The 24,103-nt window shown below is 34.8% G+C and overlaps 2 protein-coding genes across 11 annotated transcripts in view; both read right to left on the bottom strand.

The window, feature by feature from the left end:
* LOC110452383 (talin-1-like) overlaps window positions 1-2,825 on the bottom strand; it is a 179,057-nt gene extending 176,232 nt beyond the window's left edge. For 6 of the 8 annotated variants that reach the window (XM_021500867.1, XM_021500876.1, XM_021500877.1 and 3 more), the window contains exon 1: window positions 2,759-2,825. The gene's annotated coding sequence lies outside the window, so the exon portion shown is untranslated. The remainder of the gene's footprint in view (window positions 1-2,758) is intronic. The other 2 variants (XM_021500868.1, XM_021500873.1) reach the window with 1 other exon arrangement.
* Window positions 2,826-16,034: 13,209 nt separating this feature from the next.
* Window positions 16,035-24,103, bottom strand: part of LOC110452382 — a 53,524-nt gene continuing 45,455 nt past the window's right edge. For 2 of the 3 annotated variants that reach the window (XM_021500864.1, XM_021500866.1), the window contains 3 exons: window positions 22,662-22,718; window positions 21,096-21,179; window positions 16,035-20,772 (listed from right to left, as the gene is read on the bottom strand). In XM_021500864.1, the coding sequence (XP_021356539.1) occupies window positions 20,741-20,772; window positions 21,096-21,179; window positions 22,662-22,718 (173 nt within the window). In that variant the 3' untranslated portion in view covers window positions 16,035-20,740. The remainder of the gene's footprint in view (window positions 20,773-21,095; window positions 21,180-22,661; window positions 22,719-24,103) is intronic. The other variant, XM_021500865.1, reaches the window with a different exon arrangement.

The raw sequence follows: 24,103 nt of genomic DNA, 5'->3' as shown, positions 1-24,103 counted from the left end.
ATGAACTGCAATTCATGACTGATCATCCTCTGTAATCTCTGCCAATATAAATCAATGACCTTCCCTGCTAATCCATGACCTTCTCTGCTAATCCATGACCTTCCCTGCTAATCCATGACCGTCCCTGCTAATCCATGACTGTCCCTGCTAATCCATGACTGCCCCTGCTAATCCATGACCTTCTCTGCTAATCCATGACCTTCCCTGCTAATCCATGACCTTCTCTGCTATTTCATGACCTTCCCTGCTAATCCATGACCGTCCCTGCTAATCCATGACCTTCCCTGCTAATCCATGACTGCCCCTGCTAATCCATGACCTTCTCTGCTAATCCATGACCGTCCCTGCTAATCCATGACTGTCCCTGCTAATCAATGACCGTCCCTGCTTATCCATGATAATTTCCAGAAACCCAATATACTGATAATAAGTGCAATAGATATTTGTGCATCAAAAAATCCTAGGGACAACATGACTCGTTATTTATACCTCCCACACATTTCATGATATCTTCAATAATCCATTACAAACCTCAATAATCCATGACCATCCTGATTCCTCAATAACCTATGACCAACCTCAATAATCCATGTCCTGCTGGGTGTCTTCGGCAGTATGTTTCAGTGAGGTAGCACTATTAAGTCAGCACCAATTCCGAGCTATCACAAGGAGACAAACACGAACATATGTCAGCCTCCAAAAACTCACACGCATGTACTGAATCTTGCACATAGGGGGGGCCGTCCTTAAATGACCATAGCTACATGTTTATAGGATGTTGAACAATACTAAACCAAACCAAACCAATAATCCATGACCATCCTCAATAATCCATAACCATTCTCAATAATCAATGACCATCTTTAATAATCCATGACCATTCAATGACCATCTTCAATTAATCCTTGACCAATTTCACATTTTTTTTTTCACAATTTTCACATTATTACAAACACATATAAATACACAATTTTTCAATCACAAAAATTGAACGAATGCCACTTTTTTTATATAAGAGGGCTTATGGTCACATCCTTTGTGATAAATGAAATAATTGCCAGATATATATACAATATACAAACTGCCTGTGTCAGTCATTGTACTTCAAAATTGTTTATGTGCAGGATGACGTTTAACTGTACATACCATGGCCATAGAAGTACTTGAACTGAAGAATGTGTTAAGATGACAATCAGTGTTTCTGTATGTAAACCACATTCTTCCTCAAAAATGTCCTCGAGTACACAAAGTAAGCTATAGCAACACATGTACAATTACCTTGCACATGAACTGCATATTGAATATTACTAAACTGGGACAAATATATAAAAATGCTGTTTAATTCAAGTTACCTTACTTACCCTTACTTTGTGTGCCTACACTTAATTTATTTCCGTCGTTTTTTCAAGGAAGCACTGTTAAAGTCAAGTTTACTCTATATAAGAATTATAAAAAATAATCAAAAATAAAACGGATTAATTACCTATCTACTTATTCTTTTCTTTCTGACATGTAACACACATGTTTTTTTCGGTTTGGCCTCACCATGATTGTTTAACTTCCCAATAAAATGAAACTGTTTTAATATCATCGAAATGCGTACATATTTGTCACAAGTATTGATGTTGAAAATTAAGCGTACATATGTAGAAATAATGTATATGCACAGAATATTACAAACATTTATGTTATTTTATTGGTTGGTTGAAGGGTTTTGCGCCTAAATGAATCCGCCCTTACGGGTTTCATCTCACTGACGTAAGTCAGTGTTCTGTCATGTTATTTTATAAAAATAAACACTATATATATACTGTAGTGGTTTGCGGGACACCTTATATAATTACAGTATCTCAGTAAAAGACTCATGGTTTTTCTTGTTTTAATCCCACACTTTCTAAGAACCCGCTATCACCTAGTAGTGGGACTCATCAAAATTTTAAAATGTTGTTCAGGACATTTAAAAACAAAAACTTACTCATGATTCTATAAAAAGATTTATTTAGGAAGGAAGTTGTTAAGAGGTTTGTCAATATTGTTTAATATTCTATAAATATAGCTGTTGCTCTAATATTGACATTGTAGTTTATAGCATGTAGTAAACACACTATTAATAATTGTACATGAGATTGGCACTTACAAACTGTCTCTTCAAACATGTGGTTTTACAAATATGATTTAGGTTTGTTAGATATAAGAATTTGTGTCAGTAAGACAAAACACAGGACTACAAGAGTAAGTGTGATGGCTAGAACACAATGGTGTCATACTGGAATGTTTATATTTATCACCCAACTGGGACGTAACACACACATGTATATACTAAAACACGTGTACATTTTGTATCATAAACAAAAACCCCATTGGGGGCCTCTTTCAAAATAACACACATACAGAGTGTGTATTGTAAACTTGTTGATATGTCAAAGAGTAATTACGGGATCTGCCGAGAGCGAAGACCGTTTGAAAGTCTTTTGACCACTTAAGCAATACGTGTGCATTAAATATAGGTAAAACACACATTAAAATGCAAAATCGTTGCTTTTATCCCAATGCCCATATCGGGAAAACGGAACGAGGGGGAACCCATCTCAGTAATTATTTCAGATGCAGCTGCTGAAGCGAAACACATTACGCCTGGTTTCGCGGCGCCTACAGCCACAGTGCACTTATTTCAGGCATACAATGTTGTAAAATTTCGAACAATGTTGCTGCGGATGTTAATTTGACGGTAAATCTTCTGAAAAGTTATATGACTTACCCAGATAGCAGTATCCCCGCTTTCGGTACACCCTCGTTTTCGTATATACTATGCCGGAATACGTGTGACGTCACAGCCGGAAGTATACGCTCCCAGAGTAAACAAAATATGTGAAATATGATATGGATTTTATAACGGAATAAATGGATGTTTTTGAATGAATTTCAGCTTGTATTCTTATTTTGATGGCTTAATGATCAAGTAGTCTTTTTATTGAACATACATTTTCTTGATTTATTTGTGATTAAATTTCAATTTTATCATTTTACTGGACAAAATATTTACATGCCAAATAAGGTAATACCTACTAATTGAATCAATTTATTCCAATTAAATTTCACTTCCAAATGTTTTGTCTTTAGTTTTCATCTATTTTTTTGTTGGATCTTTTTCTCCTCTTTATGTACAAACAATTTAGAGCATAATATTGAACATATTCTATTTTTTCTAAAGATACAAACAGTACTATATATATATAAACAAGGAATAAGAAGCTACCTAAGTCTGTGATATTACTTGTGGAGAGAGGATATCCAGTACGGAAAAAATCATAACCTCCAAATCAGCTAGTATATCTGCCACTAAAATTATTTCAGTTTGTATCATTTCTATGAATTAATTTTCTGTAAATCAAGCAGACATAACAGGCTTTACAAACATTACAATGTTGTGATTTGCATACCGAGTTCCCTGACACCAGAGACATATAATATATTACAGTATACGTCTCTGTTAAGGCTCACATTAAATCTTAATTCCTGTAATATCACTTTAAATTTGTTCAAAAGTTAAGGTTATATATACATTATTTCATAAGCATAATTAACAAAGAAAACAAATCAAGAAACACACATACAATTGTTTTTAAGAAAAATTAAGCATAAATATTTGACCCGCCTGCACTGCAAGTCTCTATATTTATTTTAAAAATCAAGAAAGGAATAATGTAAAGATTTTTTTTTTTTTAATTCATTCTTTAAGTGAAAAGAGAGAATACTTTTGATGAAGATAACTTTGTCTCAGCCAAATCTACATTAAAATCATAATACTGTTTTATTCCTTTTGATAGGAAAAATATGAAAAACTGTTAGCAAATTATATTAAGCATATTGCCATACTTAATTGCAACCTTTTTTTCCCAAGGGGGGAGATTGGGATTGTTCAGAATTAACATTATAAATAAAATGTGTGTATGTACACTCTTGGGGAAATATACACTTTTAAATGGCACCTTTTTCATTGCTATTCTTTCAGACGAAATCATCAGATCTTAGAAAGTAGGAATTATTAATTCAATACTCTAGTTGAAAGTGCTCACTTTTAGGGTCCAAAATTTGCATGGAGGCTCCCTCCAAACTAGAGAGAGTTGACAAGGATATGTAAAGGATATGTATAGCTATTTTGGTCAATCCAGTCAATCCCCTACATCTCTGCTTTCCAATTGTGGTGCAAACTTGCCAACATTTTGAAATGTCCATGGGGGAGATTACGCGTACTCAGAATACAATGATAATAAATAAACTTTATTTATTACAACAATTATGAAACAATTTATTTCAACTTATATTAATCACTCNTCGGGTAGCTGACCCCATACCTTTTTACGTCCGACCAGGGAATCAAACCTTGGTCACCTGGTGGAAGGCAAGTGCGCTATTCACTTCACCACCCGACAACCCTGAATCTACATCCTAGGGGAAGAAACAACACTTAAATGGCATCTTTTGAGCTGTTATTTTCAGATGAAATTATAAGGTGTTAGAATATAAGAAAAGTTTAGCAAAATCACTGGTTGAAAATGTTCAATTTTAGGGTCCAAAATCGGGAGTCTCCTCCCAAAATTCTGAGAGTTGGCAAGCATGGTGGTTGTTTTTACATTCAAATTGTGGAAACAGTAATTCATACTCTATATGTCATCTAAAAGTGAATATGAAAGTCAATTAAATTTGCATTGCAATACAGTAGAATGTAAACCGGATAATGTTACAAGATAAGTTTTTATATTTAAAACTTTCGACACATGATTTTTTTAAAAACATTTTCATGGTTGGGATAAGCAGTACAACAGAAGCCAGTGCGAGCCACAGAGAAAATAAGAATGTGATGTCGTAAAAACGTGATGTCGTAAAAACGACTTTTCTAGGTGGATGGTACCAGCTTCCGTAAAATACAAATGCAGGAGATAAAAAATATACTAGAACTTGCGCAGGTCACATGGAGGTCATCTGTAGGTTTATTAACCTGTAGCGCAGGTGACTTTGAGGCAGGTACGGAAACTATGGACACGCATTATTGTATTCTGACTACAGGACATATTACACAAATCCCCTCTGTTAACTCATTCACCCCTGAAATTTCATAATGAACTCTTCCAACCTTTGAATTGGAAGAGCTCAAATGTGTCTTCAGGGATAAATGGGTTTAGGATCTGTGTACCACTACTAAAAACAGATTTTTTTCTGGCAAAATATGGTTTTGATCAATCATTTCTGAAAAGAAATGTATACCTTGCTGGATCTATGAAAAAAATATCATTGACAGATATGGTCATTTAACCCTTTCACCACTGTAGACCAAAATGGAATCATCCAGAGATTCAGGTTCAGATAACCCAGAGACAAGAGGCCCACTGGGCTTTAACGGTCACCTTACTTCTGATATTTTGTTTTTACAATAGGACTAACACAAATATTAGATCATACTAAAAAACACCAGAACTGCGTTCAATCCTATGTTCAGCATGTAGATTTAAGACTGCATTGGAGAGTATTTGATTCTAGGATGTCTGGGTCAAAGAAACTTTTAGCACCACCGACTCCTCATTCTTGGCCCAACCCTTCAGTCCCTGACGGTTGGTTACGGTCAACTGTTTATAGCATCTACCATCTTCTCATGCATATATACAATGTAATTCCAACCAGTTTTGAATTTCAAACTGAAAATGAATCAAATCACCAAATGTATAATTTACCTACAGAAACTATAGTAAATTTCACTTCATCCCCAGGGGGTAGCATGAAGTACAGGAGTAATGAAATTATAAGTTTTCATAAACCAGCGTTAAATCCTTTCATCTATATATAAAAAATATTTGTTTCCAGCATATCTGGGTCTGAAGAAGATTGTTGACATTTAAGCCAATTTGACCACTTTGAGGCCTCCCCCTAAGCTCCTGCGTTTTATAGTAACAAACTGTCGTGTTAGGGTTATAATTCCAATCAAGTTTACTTCCATTTAAGTATCATTTTCCTATATAATCTATAAACATGAAGCGAAGTGTAACGGAATTTACAATTATGACAAAGCACCCGAAGACCTTCCAATAATGAAAAGTATTTGCTACTAATGTATCTGAGTGTGGAGAAGATTGGTAAAACTCAAGCCAATTTGACGTATTTTGGCCTCACCCTACAGCCCCTGGGGGTGGGCCAGATTAAAAAAATCTTCGTATCAAACTGTCATCTCAGGATTATACTTCCAATAAAGTTTGAATTATTTCCAATAAAAAATGAACAAAATATACACAAAAGTATTATTTTCCTACGTAAACAATAGTAAACTTCACCCACTCCCCAGGGGCGAACATGAAGCCCAGGGGTAATGAATTTGATCAAGCACCTCAAGACCCTTTAAATCATGAAGAGTAATTGTTTGCAGCATGACTGGGTATGAAGAAGATTGTTAAAATTTAAGCAAATTTGACCATTTTGGGCCCCGCCCTCTGAGCCCTTTGGGATGGGCCAGACTCAACTTTTTCATAGTGTCAAACTGTCATCTCAAGGTTATAATTTAAATCATGTTTCAAATATTTCCAATTGAAAATGAACAAAATATACCCAAAAGTTTTATTTTCCTATATAAACAATATTAAACTTCAACCCCTCCCCAGAGGCGAACATGAGGTCCAGGGGTAATGAAAGTTACAAATTTGATCAAGCACATCAAGACCTTTCCATTTATGATGAGTATTTGTTTTCAGGATAACTGGGTCTGAAGAAGATGATTGTTGAAATTTAAGCCAATAAGACCCTTTTGGGCCCCACCCTCAGCCCATTGATATAGGTTCGTTTTACTTTTTATTAAAATAGCTGCGATGTTGAGTTTTATCAAAAAGAGACCATTTGTGATTTTGGTCCCCCACTTTACCCCCTCATATATGGGGATGGTCTTCAAGCTGACCTTAATATCATGATGATATAACCCCAAGGAATGTATATACAAAAAATAAAACTTCTCGGTGATAGCCTCCAGAAGGCCCAAATTGGCACTCCTCATTAAACGTATACCTGATATAAATTATTTGAACAGTTTAATATGCCAAAACAATACAATCTTACCTGTTTTTAGAGATTATCCATTGGTTTCTTATTGCAGTCGGTCTTTTGATATAGGTTCGTTTTACTGTTTATTAAAATAGCTGCGATGTTGAGTTTCACAATTTAACCTGACACACAGAGGGGGTATATTAATGATAACAAGGTGAATTTAAAAAGTGTGTCCAACACACACAGAGACGGTCTCTTAACTGCTGCAACGGAGAGTTAAAATCTTGTCTCTGACACACAATGGTGGTCTCTTAAAATGTGGTCTTTTAATAGAAACGGTCTCTCCAACAGGTTCGCCTATTACTTAGATGTAGAAGAAACTTGGTGTTCAACATAACGTTTTCATATGGGTATCATAAATTGTGACGCAATTGCCTCGCTATACCTTTAAAGTTTCAGGTAAATCGCAGCTAGTTTTCACATCGTCCATTAATTATTATTCACAGAGTTATCCTATCCAGAGAGCATGATACAAATATTTCAACCCTAGAGGTGATAGTCCTATTTGGCTCACCCAGGGCTTCCACTATGCCGAGGATAAGTCATTTTAGAATCTTACTTCGAATTAAAGATTGAGATTTCTCTTGAATACCCGTAACAGCAGGATATTCCTTTTCTAACATTCACATTATATTATTACAGTATTTTCGGATGCTTGATTAATTCAGTCCCAAACGAAGTGGGGGAAAAGGTGATGCCAAAGTTCCTGCTCTTTTTTATGATTTTGCCCTTACTTGGTGTACGCCAAGGTGATGCCAACGCTTCTGCTATTTTTCTGTTTTTATTCTACCTTGCTATGTTTGATATGATGACAATGCAAACTATTTTCAATGCATTATTTGCGAATACAGGGACAGTTTGTAGGACTTAAATAACTGTTCCCGTTATAATTAGAACTTGGTTACATTTCCGTTGTATAGTCTTCAGACATAAAAAATAGTTTTCACTCCGAAACTGTCGGGTTCTTTCCGTCATACTGTTAACGAAAGGACCTGTTACAGGAACAAAAGAATTTTGCCCACAAAGCAATTTAACCATTACTAGGTTATATTTGTAGCTGCCTCAGACACGACCAATGAGATATGTTTTTTAAAAATTAGAAAGGTCCCCAGGGCCTGTGCTATGAACTATTTAGTGCCGCCTTCCAAAGGTGTACGACAGGGTTCCCTTTTTTGTCCAAAAAACTATCAAAACAATGTTTTACGCTATCAAATAATATTATATTATTTAAAGTAGGATCTGCTGCAAATTATGAACTCAAATATGTAATAAAACATTGCATAATAAAAAAGATATAAAATCTTAAACTCTAATAATGTTGGTATTTTCATACACTTTTTTGCTACATCAATTGTTTTACGGAAGTAACACACCAATGTCCGGTCCTTGTACACCAAACATCTTTTAACATTATCTGGTGCATTATGTTGAGATACGATAGTGAAAATTTCAGAAAATTTGAGAACCGGTTAATTTGTCATATAAATGTAAAATTGTAGCAACGTCTATTTCCAAAGAAAATCCAACAACCTTATGACCTATAGTCATGTTTGATCATTTAACAATATGTCGCACCAATTTATTATCGCAACTGATCAAATTGTCATTAATAAGGTCTGCTGCTCCTGATGAGCCCAACTATAAAGCTAGATGTTGCAAAATAAAAAAGTTATGCAGTCTCACACACATAAAAGTTTAGTATGTTATGTACATTTTTAGTTGTTTCGCATCTTTACGGAAGTGATAGACATATTTTTGTACACCAACACGCTTTGGATATTACTTGGCATATAATGTTGACTGACGATTGTAGAAATTTCGAAAAAATCGGTATTCCGTAAATGTGTCATCTTAAGGATAATATGTTGTATGACCAATGTCAAAATAAATCTTCAATAACTACAGGTCAATGCAAGTATTTCATAATTGACCCAATATCATTCCAATATACTATCAAGGTGGATGATATGGTTTATAGTAGAGTCTAGAGTAACTGTTTAACTAAATTGTGTAGCCTAATGGACTTTCGCTTTAAAGACATTTGTGTTTTACACTGGACAAGTTCTTCAACATTTTTTAAGTATAAGATTGTGTTATCCAACATGAGAAATATTAAAAGCATCCCAATGAACGCTCGAATTACACTTTGCTTGGTCATAGACAAATTTACATTATAAAAAGAAAAATGAATTATTTGTAAATTTGATTTCTCTTTATGGATTTTTTTTTTTTTTTTTCAATAACCATTTTCTAGTTGATTTGAAAAAAACCAAAAACATGATTAAACATATCATTTATTTTGACCGCTAAACGATGGAGTAAAATGTTCATAAATACCTATTTTGTGTGGAAAATTATTACTTGTGCGACAGGTATAAACTTATGTCGCGAGCTAGGGGAGATAACTCCTACATCTAAATGTTTTATCTACAGACTAACGCTCAACGATTTTTTCCATGATAGATAGAAATAGGCCAACAAATTTACATGGAAGAAGTTTGTAATTGTGTTGATCTAATCTCAAATAATAAATATAAATATAAAAAAACTGGCTTTACAATCAAACTATTTGACACATTACTGAGTATGATGCAATCAGTCAGGGATTGGCTGGTCCTGATCAGAAACCGTTGACAACTCCATAAACGAGAAATGTTCGCGTTCACGGAAAGTGCCGCGGATCTTAATTGCTAATCAACGTCTCCAGACCACATTATAAGAGTAAGTATGGCTCTAGATAAGTTTCTGGAAATTTCAATTGGAATATTGCTAATTCTTTGACTTATGCGGAAAACTTACATATATACTCCAAAGCTTCATTAATTGTTTGACAGACAGACGGACATTCGAGTCTCTCGTAAAGCATTGCAGATCGTCCGTGCTATGGAGGTGGTCAGATGTATTAAGGAAAACTTCATTTCTATCCGTGACTGGGTCTATCCCAATCGCAATTTCCGAAAACTTATGGAGATCGAGATATATCTGTGTTATCTAAGGTATATTTAATGTTTCTTTTTCTTTTGTGTTTTGTTCTGATACATTCATAATGGAAGGCAACACAGTTCAATTTGACCGTATTTCTTGATGTGCGGTAGCTATAGTATATTTACGTTCCAAAAAAAAATGATATCTATATTTTTGTGAGCTTTCGTTTGGTTCCTGATACATTTTTAATCAAACTGTTTTACCAAAATATGACACAGCCATTTTAAAGAATCAATGCCCTGATTATCAAATTTTATATACCTAATCAGATGTGTGTGTCTTGCGTTCATTTTTCTATGGTTACCAGTTCCGTCAGGAAAGAAGCGCAAATCGGAAATCGTTCGGAAATTTCCATTATAATGAGGAACGTACCTCTGCTATTGATGAGGAAAACAAAATATTGTTAAAATAGCTGAATACGAGAATGATTCGATATGTAATAGCCTGGCGATTCTTTTAAATGTTAGCAGGCCGAAGCTTGGTTTGGTTTTCCTTTAACGTACCATTAACAGCTATGGTAATTTAAGGACGTGCTTCCATGTGTGTTATGTATGCGTGTTTGTATACTGGGGCAGTGAATGTTGGTGTATTTGCCTCCTTGTGATAGCGCAGATCGGAAGCCAACTTCATAGTGCCATTTCACTGAAATACCATGCCTAAGACACCTTGCATAGTATTCCGCCCGGTTAAATTATACTGACAACGCTAACCAGTTGTTGCGCGATAATGCTAAATTGCATTGGGAGCAGCAGATTTATTTCAGTCGCTGTTGTGTCCTCAAGTAGAGGATACAAATCGAATCCTCAATTATGCAGGGGGTTCCCATTTCAGTCGTCTCTCAAATATGCACTTGTTAACAGCAGATGTATTTTTTCAATCCTCTATCTGCAGGGATGAGCAGGCCAAAGCTAGGACTATTAGGAAAAGGAGGTCAAAATATCCAACTCGAAGCAGAATATATATAGCCGCAAGGTCGTTCCAGAGCCTCCGGGATTGCAGTGACACCGCACGAATTTTGATGCCAGACAGCTGTTTTTAGGGACTTATCAGCACTATTAACAATATATACTATGCGTGGCGTTTGGTTTATCACCGTTCCCAAAATTCTTTACCAAAGGATTTCCTAGTTTTTTGGTAAAGATGTGGGGTAACCGAGGTTATACTGTATAACACGAAATGTTCGTGGATACTTTTCTTTGTGGTTTGATGCCATTGAGATGATTTCGTGGTACAATTTTTCTTGGATATCCTTTATTAACAAACAGTAGGCAGGTGCATCATTCAAATTCGTTTTATTTTTTTCTTGATTCAAAAGCAGCCATCAAAACCACGAATGTTTAACACAACGAACATTTCATGTTATACAGTATGGTAGATTTAGATGACGGCTTGGGCGTCAATGACGATTTTCAGTCTACTCTGGTGACATCTTGATCAGTAATGTCGGATCTATCAGACGCATAGGTCTTGTCTAATAATGTACACAGTGTTTGCTACCTCATCATAGTTTGGAATGGTGAGAGTTTTAGTGGAAATTAGTCAAGGGTGTTCTTCAAGTCAGCGATGTCTAGCTACGGATTTGATTGAAATTCAGCAGTCTAGTGAGAGACAGATATCGGCTCTCTATAAAGTGATGTCGGTCTACAAAAGTATGGGTATAACATTTGTTAGTTTAGTGAACCAGATTTTACACATGCACATTTGTAAAAGAAAAGTCCGTGGACAGTGTTTGTATACTGGATAGCACAGCTCTACAGGAACCACAATTTTCAGGAAAACAATCCTGGTATCATTTTCAATATCAGCCTATTTCAACAGATGCTGTAACTATCTGTGCAAGGGCATTTAGTTTAAAAGTGACCCTTGTTTATTTTTCCAACCTGGTTCAAGTTCACCGTTACAGCGGATTCGGATCTCCAGTTTTTGTCAAATTAAAAAAAGACAGCATAGAATCTTCATAATAATACACTTTTATTTTAAAATAATCAAATCGCTGGTCAATTATAAAGCTTGGAAATAAAATAAGATGAGTAGACACAGATACACATCAACAATTAAACTGGTTCTTGTAACTAAATTCGTTATTTATAAATAAAAAAATGAGTTAAATTTTAATTTGCTTTTTGGATTAATTGTTGTTTGTTGTTCTGATGTGAAATAGGACCTGTCGAGTGTCCATCTCGCAAGGGTTCGATATTGCAAGTACATTGACTTAGCCCATTCTCTTGTGGTTTGCAAAACGCGAAAAGTGACAAAAAATATGTTTGGAGTTGCAGCATTGTCGGCGAATTTCACTTGACTGATTATTGTGAAAACAAATACTGCTAACCAATGTCTCAACCAAACACACAAGCCACTCAAATGTCGTTTTATAATTATAACGATTTTCTGGTGTTTCACATTGTTACATGTTAACCTTTCTTTTTAGTTGAGTATGTGTTTACAATCCATTCATGAATTACTATAAAATGCAAATAACGATTTATATAAACAATAGATAAAATGCATAAGATAATTAACATCTTGAGAAAAAAATACATATGGAATCAAAAATAGCATGCTATCAACATAAAGACAGACATTGATGATATATGATAGATACTGATAAAATTGAGGAAAAAACATCAACATAATAGGCAATGTATAGAGAATAATACATGCCTTTTTCCATATCACACCCAGTATCAACCCGAGACTGCAATATCAGCCCAAGGGCCGAAGGCCCGAGGGCTGATATTGGTCGAGGGTTGATACTGGGTGTGGTATGGAAAAAGGCGTGTTTTATTTGTTTATTACATACTTACTAATAAAAACTACTATCTTATGATTTATTTTTATTTTTGAAATATTGAAAAACGATTTTTTTTCCAAAAGGGGTGTGATATGGGTTTTGCGGGCTGATACGGGTTTTGGGGTGTGATACGGCGGGGGCTGATACAGGTTTTGGGGTGTGATACGGCGAGGGCTGATATGGGTTAGAGCAATTGTGTCGTATCGCATATACAAAAAACCCGTATTTATTAGTAAGTTTGTAATAAAAGAAATTAAGCACAGTCTTTTACAATTATGTATTATGGAATAACATACGGAAATGTTTGCCATAAAGTTATGATTGAAATTCTACATGCATTGTTTCTATAGTAATGTACACCAGCAACACATTATTCTTACATGTGTTTACATATATATTATATATTTACTACAAATCAATATAATAACAAAAAAGAAAGGTCAACAAGAGTTGTAACGGTAGTAGTTATGCCATGTTTTCAAAATGTGTTGGAGTTTTCATCACGCGTCGGGTTATTTTTTTTGTAGAATAGCAACACGTGGGAGACATGTTTGTAACTATCGCACTGTGTAGCCTATATTGCAACCATTGGCTAAAACCAATGTGTTGCAACACAGCTCCCATGACGTCAGATGATGGTAGCGGATATGTTGTTCAACTCCCAAACCAATGTATGTGTGAGCTCTTGAATGTTGTACGGTGCTGCAAGTGTGATCGGTTAATTTAAGTATGACCGACTTTTGTGAAAAAATACTGACATTCGAAGTATCCACCAAACACACTAGCCATTCAAATGTCGTTTTATAATTAACGATTTTCTGGTGTTTCACATTGTTACATGTTAATCATTCTTTTTTGTAGAGTATATAATTACACTTTAAAATGTCATTAAAATCAATACATCAACTTATGAATATCTTTGGAGAAACAAAATACACATGATGACAAAAATAGCATGCTATCAACATAAAGACAGGAATTCATTACATATGATAGATATTTATAAATTTGATAAAAAAACATAAACATCATCAATATACAAAATTAAACACGGTCCTATACGATAATGTATTATAGAATAACATACGGAAATACTTCCTTCAAAGTTATTATTGGAATTCAATTTGCATTTGTTCCTAAAGCAACAAAACTGATATTTGAAAAAGAAAAAAATATATATAATCTTAAAATGTGTTTAAAAAATTTGTAAATATTTACTAGAAAATATAATAAGCAAAAAAGAAAGGTCGACAAGAATTGTAACGGTAGTAGTTGTGCCATGTTTTTAAAATATGTTAAAGTTTTCATCACGATTCGATGTATTTTTTTGTAGAATAACAACGTGTTTGTAACTATCGCCTGTATTACAACCTTTGGCTGAAATCACTGTATTACAACACATGGGAGACATGTTTGTAACTATCGCCTGTTATCGAACTTATCAGATATCGAAAACTTATTAAACTGAAGTAAGAGCCATCGTTATATGCTCGACCCTTATTAATGTGATTGTTCCGATGACGTTGCGTTAAAATATGACATGCATAAGGCATTCACACAAGAATGCGGTGCATTTTAAGTTGGTATCTTATATTTTGTCCACTAAAGCGACGACTGGGCATTGTTCCAAATCCATCTAAAACGTCTCGTATCTTCACATTGCGACACTAACACTGGGTACATATCAAACGCCTTTCTCTATCTACTTAAGATAGGATTTGAGAGTTCAAGTACACTGTTTTAGCCCATTTTTTGGTGGTTTTCAAGACCGGAAAAGTGGATAAATATGTTTGGTGCTGCAAGTGTGATTGGCGAATATCAAGTATACCGACTTTTGTAAAAATAATAGTCTCCATCAAACATGCTAGCCACTCAAATCTCGTTTTATGACTAACGATTATCTGGTGTTTCGCATTGTTACATGTTAACCGTTGTTTTATGACTAACGATTTTCGGGTGTTTCGCATAATTACATGTTAACCGTCGTTTTATGACTAACGATTATCTGGTGTTTCGCATTGTTACATGTTAACCGTCGTTTTATGACTAACGAGTTTCTGGTGTTTCGTATTGTTACATGTTAACCGTTGTTTTATGACTAACGATTTTCGGGTGTTTCGCATAATTACATGTTAACCGTCGTTTTATGACTAACGAGTTTCTGGTGTTTCGTATTGTTACATGTTAAACGTTGTTTTATGACTAACGATTTTCTGGTGTTTCGCATTGTTACATGTTAACCGTTGTTTTATGACTTACGATTTTCTGGTGTTTGGCATTGTTACATGTTAACCGTTGTTTTCTCGTTAAGTATATGTTAACAATACATAAATTGAGGAACATCTTTTGAAAAACAAAATACACATGATGTCAAAAAAGCATGCTATCAACATAAAGATAGGAATTCATTAAATATGATCGATATATATAAAACTGATCAAAGCATAATCATAAGAAGCATAACAAAATTTAACACGGTCCTATACGATTATGTGTTTGAATAACATACGGAAATGTTTGCTTCAAAGTTATGATTGATATTCTACTTGCATTATTTATATGGTAATGTACAACAGCAACATAACTGATATTTTAAGACAAAACAAAAACAATATATATTTTTAAATGTGTTTAACAGTCTTGTATATATTTACTACAAAATAAAAAATAACCACAAAAAAGAAAAGTCAACAAGAATTGTAACGGTAGTAGTTATGCCATGTTTTTGAAATATGAGTTTCCGTCACGAAACAGTGTTATTTTTGGTAGAATAACAACACGCGGGAGTGTTACATGAAATAAAGTGCTGTTAAGTTCAATGTCAGAACCTTACTTGGAATGTTTCATAAAACTCCTTACCTGGAGTTTTACATGAATTGTAGTGTTGTACTGTTCAATGACAGAACCTTACCGGGAGTGTTCTATAATATATTACATGTTAACCGTTGTTTTATGAATAACGATTTTCTGGTGTTTCGCATTGTTACATGTTAACCGTTGTTTTATGACTCACGATTTTCTGGTGTTTCGCATTGTTACATGTTAATTGTGTTTTATGACCAACGATTTTCTGGTGTTTCGCATTGTTACATGTTAACCGTTGTTTTTTGACTAACGATTTTCTGGTGTGTCGCATTGTTACATGTTAACTTTGTTTTATGACTAACGATTTTCTGGTGTTTCGCATTGTTACATGTTAACCGTTGTTTTATGACTAACGATTTTCTGGTGTGTCGCATTGTTACATGTTAACTGTGTTTTATGACTAACGATTTTCTGGTGTTTCGCATTGTTACATGTTAACTGTGTTTTATGACTAACGATTTGCTGGTGTTTCGCATTGTTACATGTTAACCGTTGTTTTCTCGTTAAGTATATGTTAACAATACATAAATTGAGGAACATCTTTTGAAAAACAAAATACACATGATGTCAAAAAAGCATGCTATCAACATAAAGATAGGAATTCATTAAATATGATCGATATATATAAAACTGATCAAAGCATAATCATAATAAGCATAACGAAAAGTCAACAAGAATTGTAACGGTAGTAGTTATGCCATGTTTTTGAAATATGAGTTTCCGTCACGAAACAGTGTTATTTTTGGTAGAATAACAACACGCGGGAGTATTACATGAAATAAAGTGCTGTTATGTTCAATGTCAGAACCTTACTTGGAATGTTTCATAAAACTCCTTACCTGGAGTTTTACATGAATAGTAGTGTTGTACCGTTCAATGACAGAACCTTACCGGGAGTGTTCTATAATATGTTGTGTTGTAATGTTCAATGTCATGACCTTAACGAAATCGTTCCATGAAATGTTGTGTTGTACTGTTCAGTGTGGGAACTTAACCGGGAGTGTTACATGGCATTAAGTGTTGTAATAATCAATGTCAAAATCTTGCCAGGAGTGTTACACAAAATGTAGTGTTGTACTGTTTAATGTCAGAATCTTATCGGGAATGTTCTATGAAATGTTGTGTTATAATGGTCAATGTCAGAATATTACCGGGAGTGTTACATGGATGTAGTGTTGTGCTTTTCAGTGTGAATACCTTACCGGGAGTGTTCCATGAAGTGTTGTGTTGTACTGTTAGATTTCAGAACCTTACATGGAGTGTAACATGGAATGTAGTGTTGTACTGTTCAATGTCAGAATCTTATCGGGAATGTTCTATGAAATGTTGTGTTATAATGGTCAATGTCAGAATATTACCGGGAGTGTTACATGGATGTAGTGTTGTGCTTTTCAGTGTGGAAACCTTACATTGAGTGTAACATGAAATGCTGTGTTGTACCGTTCAATGTCAGAACCTTAACGAGTGGGTTACATGAAATGTAGTGTTATACTGTACAGTGTGGGAACTTCACCTGAAGTGTAACATGAAATGTTATATGTTATGTTATACTGTTCAGTGTTGGAACCTTACCGGGAGTGTTCCATGACATATTATTTTGTTATGCAATGTTGGAACCTTATCAGTGGTGTAACAGGACGTGTAGTGCTGTATTGCACAGTTTGGGTATGTTCCCGGGAGTGTTCCGTGAAAAGTTGTGTTGTAATGTTCAATGTCAAAACCTTACCGGGAATGATTCACGAAATGTTGTGTTGTACTGTTCAGTGTGGTAACCTTACCGGGAGTGTTCCATGAAATTCTGTGTTGTACTGCTAGATATCATAAACGTACCAGGAGTGTTCCATGGAATGTTGTGTTTTAATGTTCTACGTTAGAACCTTACCGGGAGTGTTCCATGGAATGTTATATTGTACTGTTTAGTGTGGGAACCTTACCATTAGTGTAACATGAAATACTTTATACTTTTCAATGTCAGAACCTTACCGGTAATGTTACATTAATCGTAGCGATAAACTGTTCAATGTCAGAAAGTTACCGGGAGTGTTCCATAAAATGTTGTGTTGTAATGTTCAATATCAGAACATTACCGGGAGTGTTACATGAAATGTAGTGTTGTACTGTTCAATGTCAGAACCTTACCGGGAGTGTTCCATGAAATGTTGTGTTGCAATGTTCAATGTTTGGACCTTACCAATTATGTTACATAAAGCGTATGCTGAACTGTTCAATGACACAACCTTACCGGGAGTGTTCCATGAAATATAGTGTTGTACTGTTTAACGGTAAACCTTACCGGAAGTGTTACAGGAAATGATGTATTGTACTGTTGAATGTCAGAACAAATATAAATTCTTTTTTTTTTAATTTTTTTTTAAGAGGCTGTAAATAACACATAAGGTGACAGTACCCAAATCGGATCACCAAACCATAATTTTTTTAAATCATTGAAAAATCTGAGGAGGAATTATATTCATTGATGGTTGTATCAACGAAAGAATATTGATGGGTGTTCTTACAAACGAAATAAGCACCCGGGGCTCACTTGAAATTTTTAAAGAACGCTCTGAAGTCATCAATCAGCGTTTCCGGTCTTTTGCGAATGTCGGGACCAAAAACGGATCAAGACTTGAATTTTGCAGTATCGTACGCTTCAAATGAATATTTTTTTGTCAGCATATTAACATCTTATGAGTTTTTTGAATGTATATGACAAAAAGTATTTCTATAGTGTGAGTTTATTCCTATAGTCCAAAACATAGACCATAGTCGCCGCACAAGCCATGTTTTAAATACCTAATAAAAACTTTGACATTTGAGTTTGAAATACGTTTTCTTGCGCTACTTGACCGTAAAAACTAATTATCTGTAGACAAAAAATGGTGCATAGCTATCTATTCTAAGATTTCATCATTGTTATAACTGATTTGCTGACACATTTATTTATTTATAAGTATTTTTGCAAAAAGTGATCCGATTTGAGTACCGATCCGATTTTTGTACTGCCACCTTTACGCCATAAGTCCTTAACAATCGCTCTGACGTTAACTGAAAAAATATAAACAAACCAACAATCTCTTAAATATGTAATTTAACAAAACAATTCCATCAAATATATATGAAATTAAATGCAAAGTGAAATATTAGCTAATACCTTACCAGAAAGATTCTGGATGGATTAAGTCAAGGTAGTAACGAAGTGTAAACGCAACGTTTAATAGCAAACAAAATCGATGAAGCAAGGATTGAAATATAATATATATATAATATACATGGGAACTCTTGAAAAATGTACAAGGGGGATAGGAGTTGGTGTTCCGGAAGGGAAAGCGTTTTCTGCTTTATCGACAAAATACGCCATGTATGACTAGGTCAAATTCAAAAAGTGAAAGCCTTCCCGATCCTTGAATAAACTGACCTACATTAAGTCCACACAATGTCTCGTTATCAAAGGGATAACTGAGGTAATGGCAACAAAACCACCTACACGTATTCGAGCAAATTTAAAATTCTCACAAGTAAACATGAGAAAATAGCTGAAGGAAACAAAAATGACATTTATGTGGTCATCAATGCTCCAAAGGAAAAGGAAACACTTCGATACAAAATAAAACTTCAATCATAAAATCGCATGGTTAGATCTCCTTCCTTTTTCATATACCCTACGAAATTTTACAGTCATTGAAGCACTAATTCATTTATGTTGATGTGATATATGACCTTAGGGTGTTGATGACCTTGCTATAAGAGGTATTAATATAATATGATGGCAGAGTTTAGATCTTCAAATATTGCATTAATTTTAATTGATGAATGAACTGAATATTATGCACGACTTTTGGACAAAGAGTAACTTTGATGTGCTGAATGACCTCGGAACTTTAACTGATGCGATAAAGAGTCTTACCCTTATCTTGAGACACTGAACAACCCGTTTTTGGTGTAGGACAGCGAGACAATGAGTGACTATAGGATAAAACTCTAGAAATTTAGAAAGGAATTATGATGCATATTTGATGACCGAGAAGTTCAGGTTGACCTGATGGATGGTTGTATGAACAATTTACAAGATGAATAGCTTTAATAAGATATCTTTAAAACATGTATATAGACACTGACTATTATGATACAGGTGAATTCATGAGGTGGATATCTGATATTTATTCAACGTCACCAAATGGCTGCCAATCGCAAAAAAAAACAACCTGAGAGTTTACGAAATTAATTTGTTAACAAACATTTTATGGGTGGTTAAATGATCAGTGTTTTGTTTTACCAATTGATCAAATGATTACATCAGATACGATTAAAAGATAACAATCAAATTCTAAAATTTCGAGCACCTCTTATAAGTTTAAATTTACATTATTTTTATGTTCAAATGAAAATAGTAATAAACATCAATCTCAAAGAACATTACGTTAAGTTAAAATCACCTGATAGTAAATAGACATCAATCTCAAAGAACATTACGTTAAGTTAAAAACATCTGATAGTAAATAGACATCACTCTCAATATAATTTCTCTATAACAATAACGAATATATCTTGTGATGCAGGCGTACACAATGGGATACAGTGCATCCATGTTACAAGCGTATAAGTAGGGGCTACAAGTGTAAAAGTAAGGAAGAGAACTCTAAAAAATCTGATACAGGAATTAGTGAAGAAGAACTCCCATACAAGTGTTTAGAAATCGCAAGCATGTATTTACAAACAGGAAGATAATGTATTATATGATATAGGGGAGATGACTGTAAAGCCAAAATATCTCTCGTAAACTGTGCTGACCAATGGATAGGAGATAACTCAAGATATTGGCATTTCTACTGCGCAGAGATAGCATACACATTAACTGGAGTAAATATATTTTCGCTTCGACATTTCCTTTGCCATTCCTTATCGTTTTAGATTCAGTTAGAAGCAGTCTGTGGGAAGTTAACAAAGACAAATTTGATTCTATCATTTGTCCTGGAAATGACACCCTTTCTTCCGTTGAGAAGAGGCTCTTTCTTCACGTCATTGTTGAAGAGTATGTCTTCGTTTTTTATCTGAACATTGCAAAATTGAACACATCATAAACATGAACCTACATCAATTATATCAAAACCTGACGTCATAATCACCACATGACGTCACACAAACATTATAATAACATGAAGTCAGCGCGCAGATTCATAAGTCTTGTTCATAAGTCTTGCTAATTGAAATGTCACTGTCACTTAAACGTTTGGAATATTAATTTATTAGCAACGTCGTTATCATTAATAAGAAGGAAATGTATTAACCCTTCCAACTTTATATTTCCTTGTTGACAATCTTATATCTCCGAAGTAGTAACACCGCTACCATTACATACAAGAAACTCGCTTACCCTTCCTAGCCCTGCCTTTGCGTCCACCAATTGCGCCACCGTCACGGTGTTCAGGATGAGTCGTCTCGTACACATGCTCCTGGCCTTACGAATATAACATAACAACATACACTTGCAGTATTCAGTTGAACAAAACACTCACTGAAATGTCTTTACAGAATATAATGTTTTTATTTCTGTTTCCATGGGAAAAAACATGGAAAATGGTGATGACTTTATCGCTCTTTATACAGTATCACAACTAAACATGCGGAAAGCGTAGGTTAACCAATGCATCCCTAATATAATAATAATATGTCACAATATTGTATAACTCTGTTCAGAGGTTTGACCAAATTCGCTACCCAATACTGGGAGGCACTCGCATATCAGCTTACCAAAGTCCATCATTTGGCAAACTTTTCAAAGTTCACATGCGCTCTTATAATGACCAACCTTTATAACCTAAGAAGTGCTTAAAGTTTATGCTAGCATGATAGGGACATAGAACACAACTTCTGAATAGGTAACTAAATTGGGAAGAGCGACCGTATTATATTTGGATCGAATAATTATCTTGGTCCATTAATTTTTTACTCTCAGAATTTATAATGTCTTTATAATATTGTCAATACATATCTGCAGTTTTTGCAGTGTAAGGGGAATCTTAATTTAAAGAAATATGATGCACTGTTTAAACGGCATTAACTAATAGTCATTTTTTGCCAGATCCAGGATAATCCATTAAATGTTTCTTCGAATTATTGTCAAAACTTTGGATAGATTCATCTGGATTAATAATTTCTTCAACAGGTACCCAAACGAGATCAGACGACGAACGTAAAACCATAACATAGGATCAACGACACCAAGTTAGCTGTATCTAAGTCAGTAGGATAACAATTTTTCTTCAACCGGTACCTGAACGAGATCAGACGACGAACGTAAAACCATAACATAGGATCAACGACATTAAGTTGGCTGTATCTAAACCCGTAAGATAACATGCTATAATATAAACTTTGTTCTAAATTAATGTATTTGTTTGTATCATCATTTCGAGAAGCGCCACCTAGTGAACAAAACAAATACATAATGTTGGCAACAAACACATAGAATGATAAAAATACAAATGAATCATTAATCAAACCAAATATTACGTTTTTATAACGTTGCCAATACATATATGTAGTTTTTTGCAGTGTAAGTGAAATCTTACTCTAGATAAATATGTACACTGTTTAAACCTTTATCCCCTTCATCAGCTTCACCATGTAGTCATTCTTTGCCAGATCCAGGATAATCCATTAAATATTTCTTCGGAATATTGTCCTAACTTTGGATAGATATATTCTGGATTAACATTGACATTAGCCGGTAACTGAACAAGATCAGACGACCAACGTAAAACCCTTACATAGGATCAACGACACAAAGTTAGCTGAATCCTAGCCCATAGGATAACAATTTCGTCAACCGGTACCTGAACGAGATCAGACGACGAACGTAAAACCATAACATAGGATCAACGACACCAAGTTAGCTGTATCTAAGCCCGTAGAATAGCATGTTATACTGTAAACTTACCTCCAGTTTGTTCTAAATTAATGTATTTGTTTTTATCATCTTTTCGAGAAGCGCCACCTAATGAACGAAACAAAAACAGAAGGTTGGCAATAAACAAATATAATGATAAAAATAAAACTGAATCATTAATCAAATCAACTCTTACGTCTTTATAACGTTGCCAATACATATATGTAGTTTTTTGCAGTGTAAGGGGAATCTGAATCTAAAGAAATATGTACACTGTTTAAACTTGTATCTCCTTCATCGGTTTCACCATGAAGTCATTCTTTGCCAGATCCAGGATAATCCATTAAATGTTTCTTATGATTATTGTCCTAACTTTGGATAGATATATTCTGGATTAACATTGACATTAGCCGGTAACTGAACAAGATCAGACGACCAACGTAAAACCCTAACATAGGATCAACGACACAAAGTTAGCTGAATCCTAGCCCATAGGATAACAATTTCGTCAACCGGTACCTGAACGAGATCAGACGACGAACGTAAAACCATAACATAGGATCAACGACACCAAGTTAGCTGTATCTTAGCCCATAGGAAAAAATTTCGTCAACCGGTACCTGAACGAGATCAGACGACGAACGTAAAACTATAAAATAGGATCAACGACACCAAGTTAGCTGTATCTAAGCCCGTAGGGTAACAATTTCTTCAACCGGTACCTGGACGATATTAGACGACGAACGTAAAACCATAACAAAGGATCAACGACACCAAGTTAGCTGTATCTAAGCCCGTAGTATAACAATTTCATCAACCGGTACCTGAACGATATTAGACGACGAACGTAAAACCATAACAAAGGATCAACGACAACAAGTTAGCTGTATCTAAGCCCGTAGGATAACAATTTCTTCAACCGGTATCTGGACGATATTAGACGACGAACGTAAAACCATAACAAAGGATCAACGACAACAAGTTAGCTGTATCTAAGCCCGTAGGATAACAATTTCTTCAACCGGTATCTGGACGATATTAGACGACGAACGTAAAACCATAACAAAGGATCAACGACAACAAGTTAGCTGTATCTAAGCCCGTAGGATAACAATTTCTTCAACCGGTATCTGGACGATATTAGACGACGAACGTAAAACCATAACAAAGGATCAACGACAACAAGTTAGCTGTATCTAAGCCCGTAGGATAACAATTTCTTCAACCGGTATCTGGATTGAATCAGACGACGAACGTAAAACTATAAAATAGGATCAACGACATCAAGTTAGCTGTATCTAAGCCCGTAGGGTAACAATTTCTTCAACCGGTACCTGAACGATATTAGACGACGAACGTAAAACAATAACAAAGGATCAACGACAACAAGTTAGCTGTATCTAAGCCCGTAGGATAACAATTTCTTCAACCGGTATCTGGACGAGATCAGACGACGAACGTAAAACCATAACATAGGATCAACGACACCAAGT

The sequence above is a fragment of the Mizuhopecten yessoensis genome, unplaced genomic scaffold (assembly GCF_002113885.1).
Source record: "Mizuhopecten yessoensis strain PY_sf001 unplaced genomic scaffold, ASM211388v2 scaffold6647, whole genome shotgun sequence".
In the NCBI taxonomy this organism is placed as follows: domain Eukaryota; kingdom Metazoa; phylum Mollusca; class Bivalvia; order Pectinida; family Pectinidae; genus Mizuhopecten; species Mizuhopecten yessoensis.
This window is presented reverse-complemented; position numbering and strand designations above follow the sequence as displayed.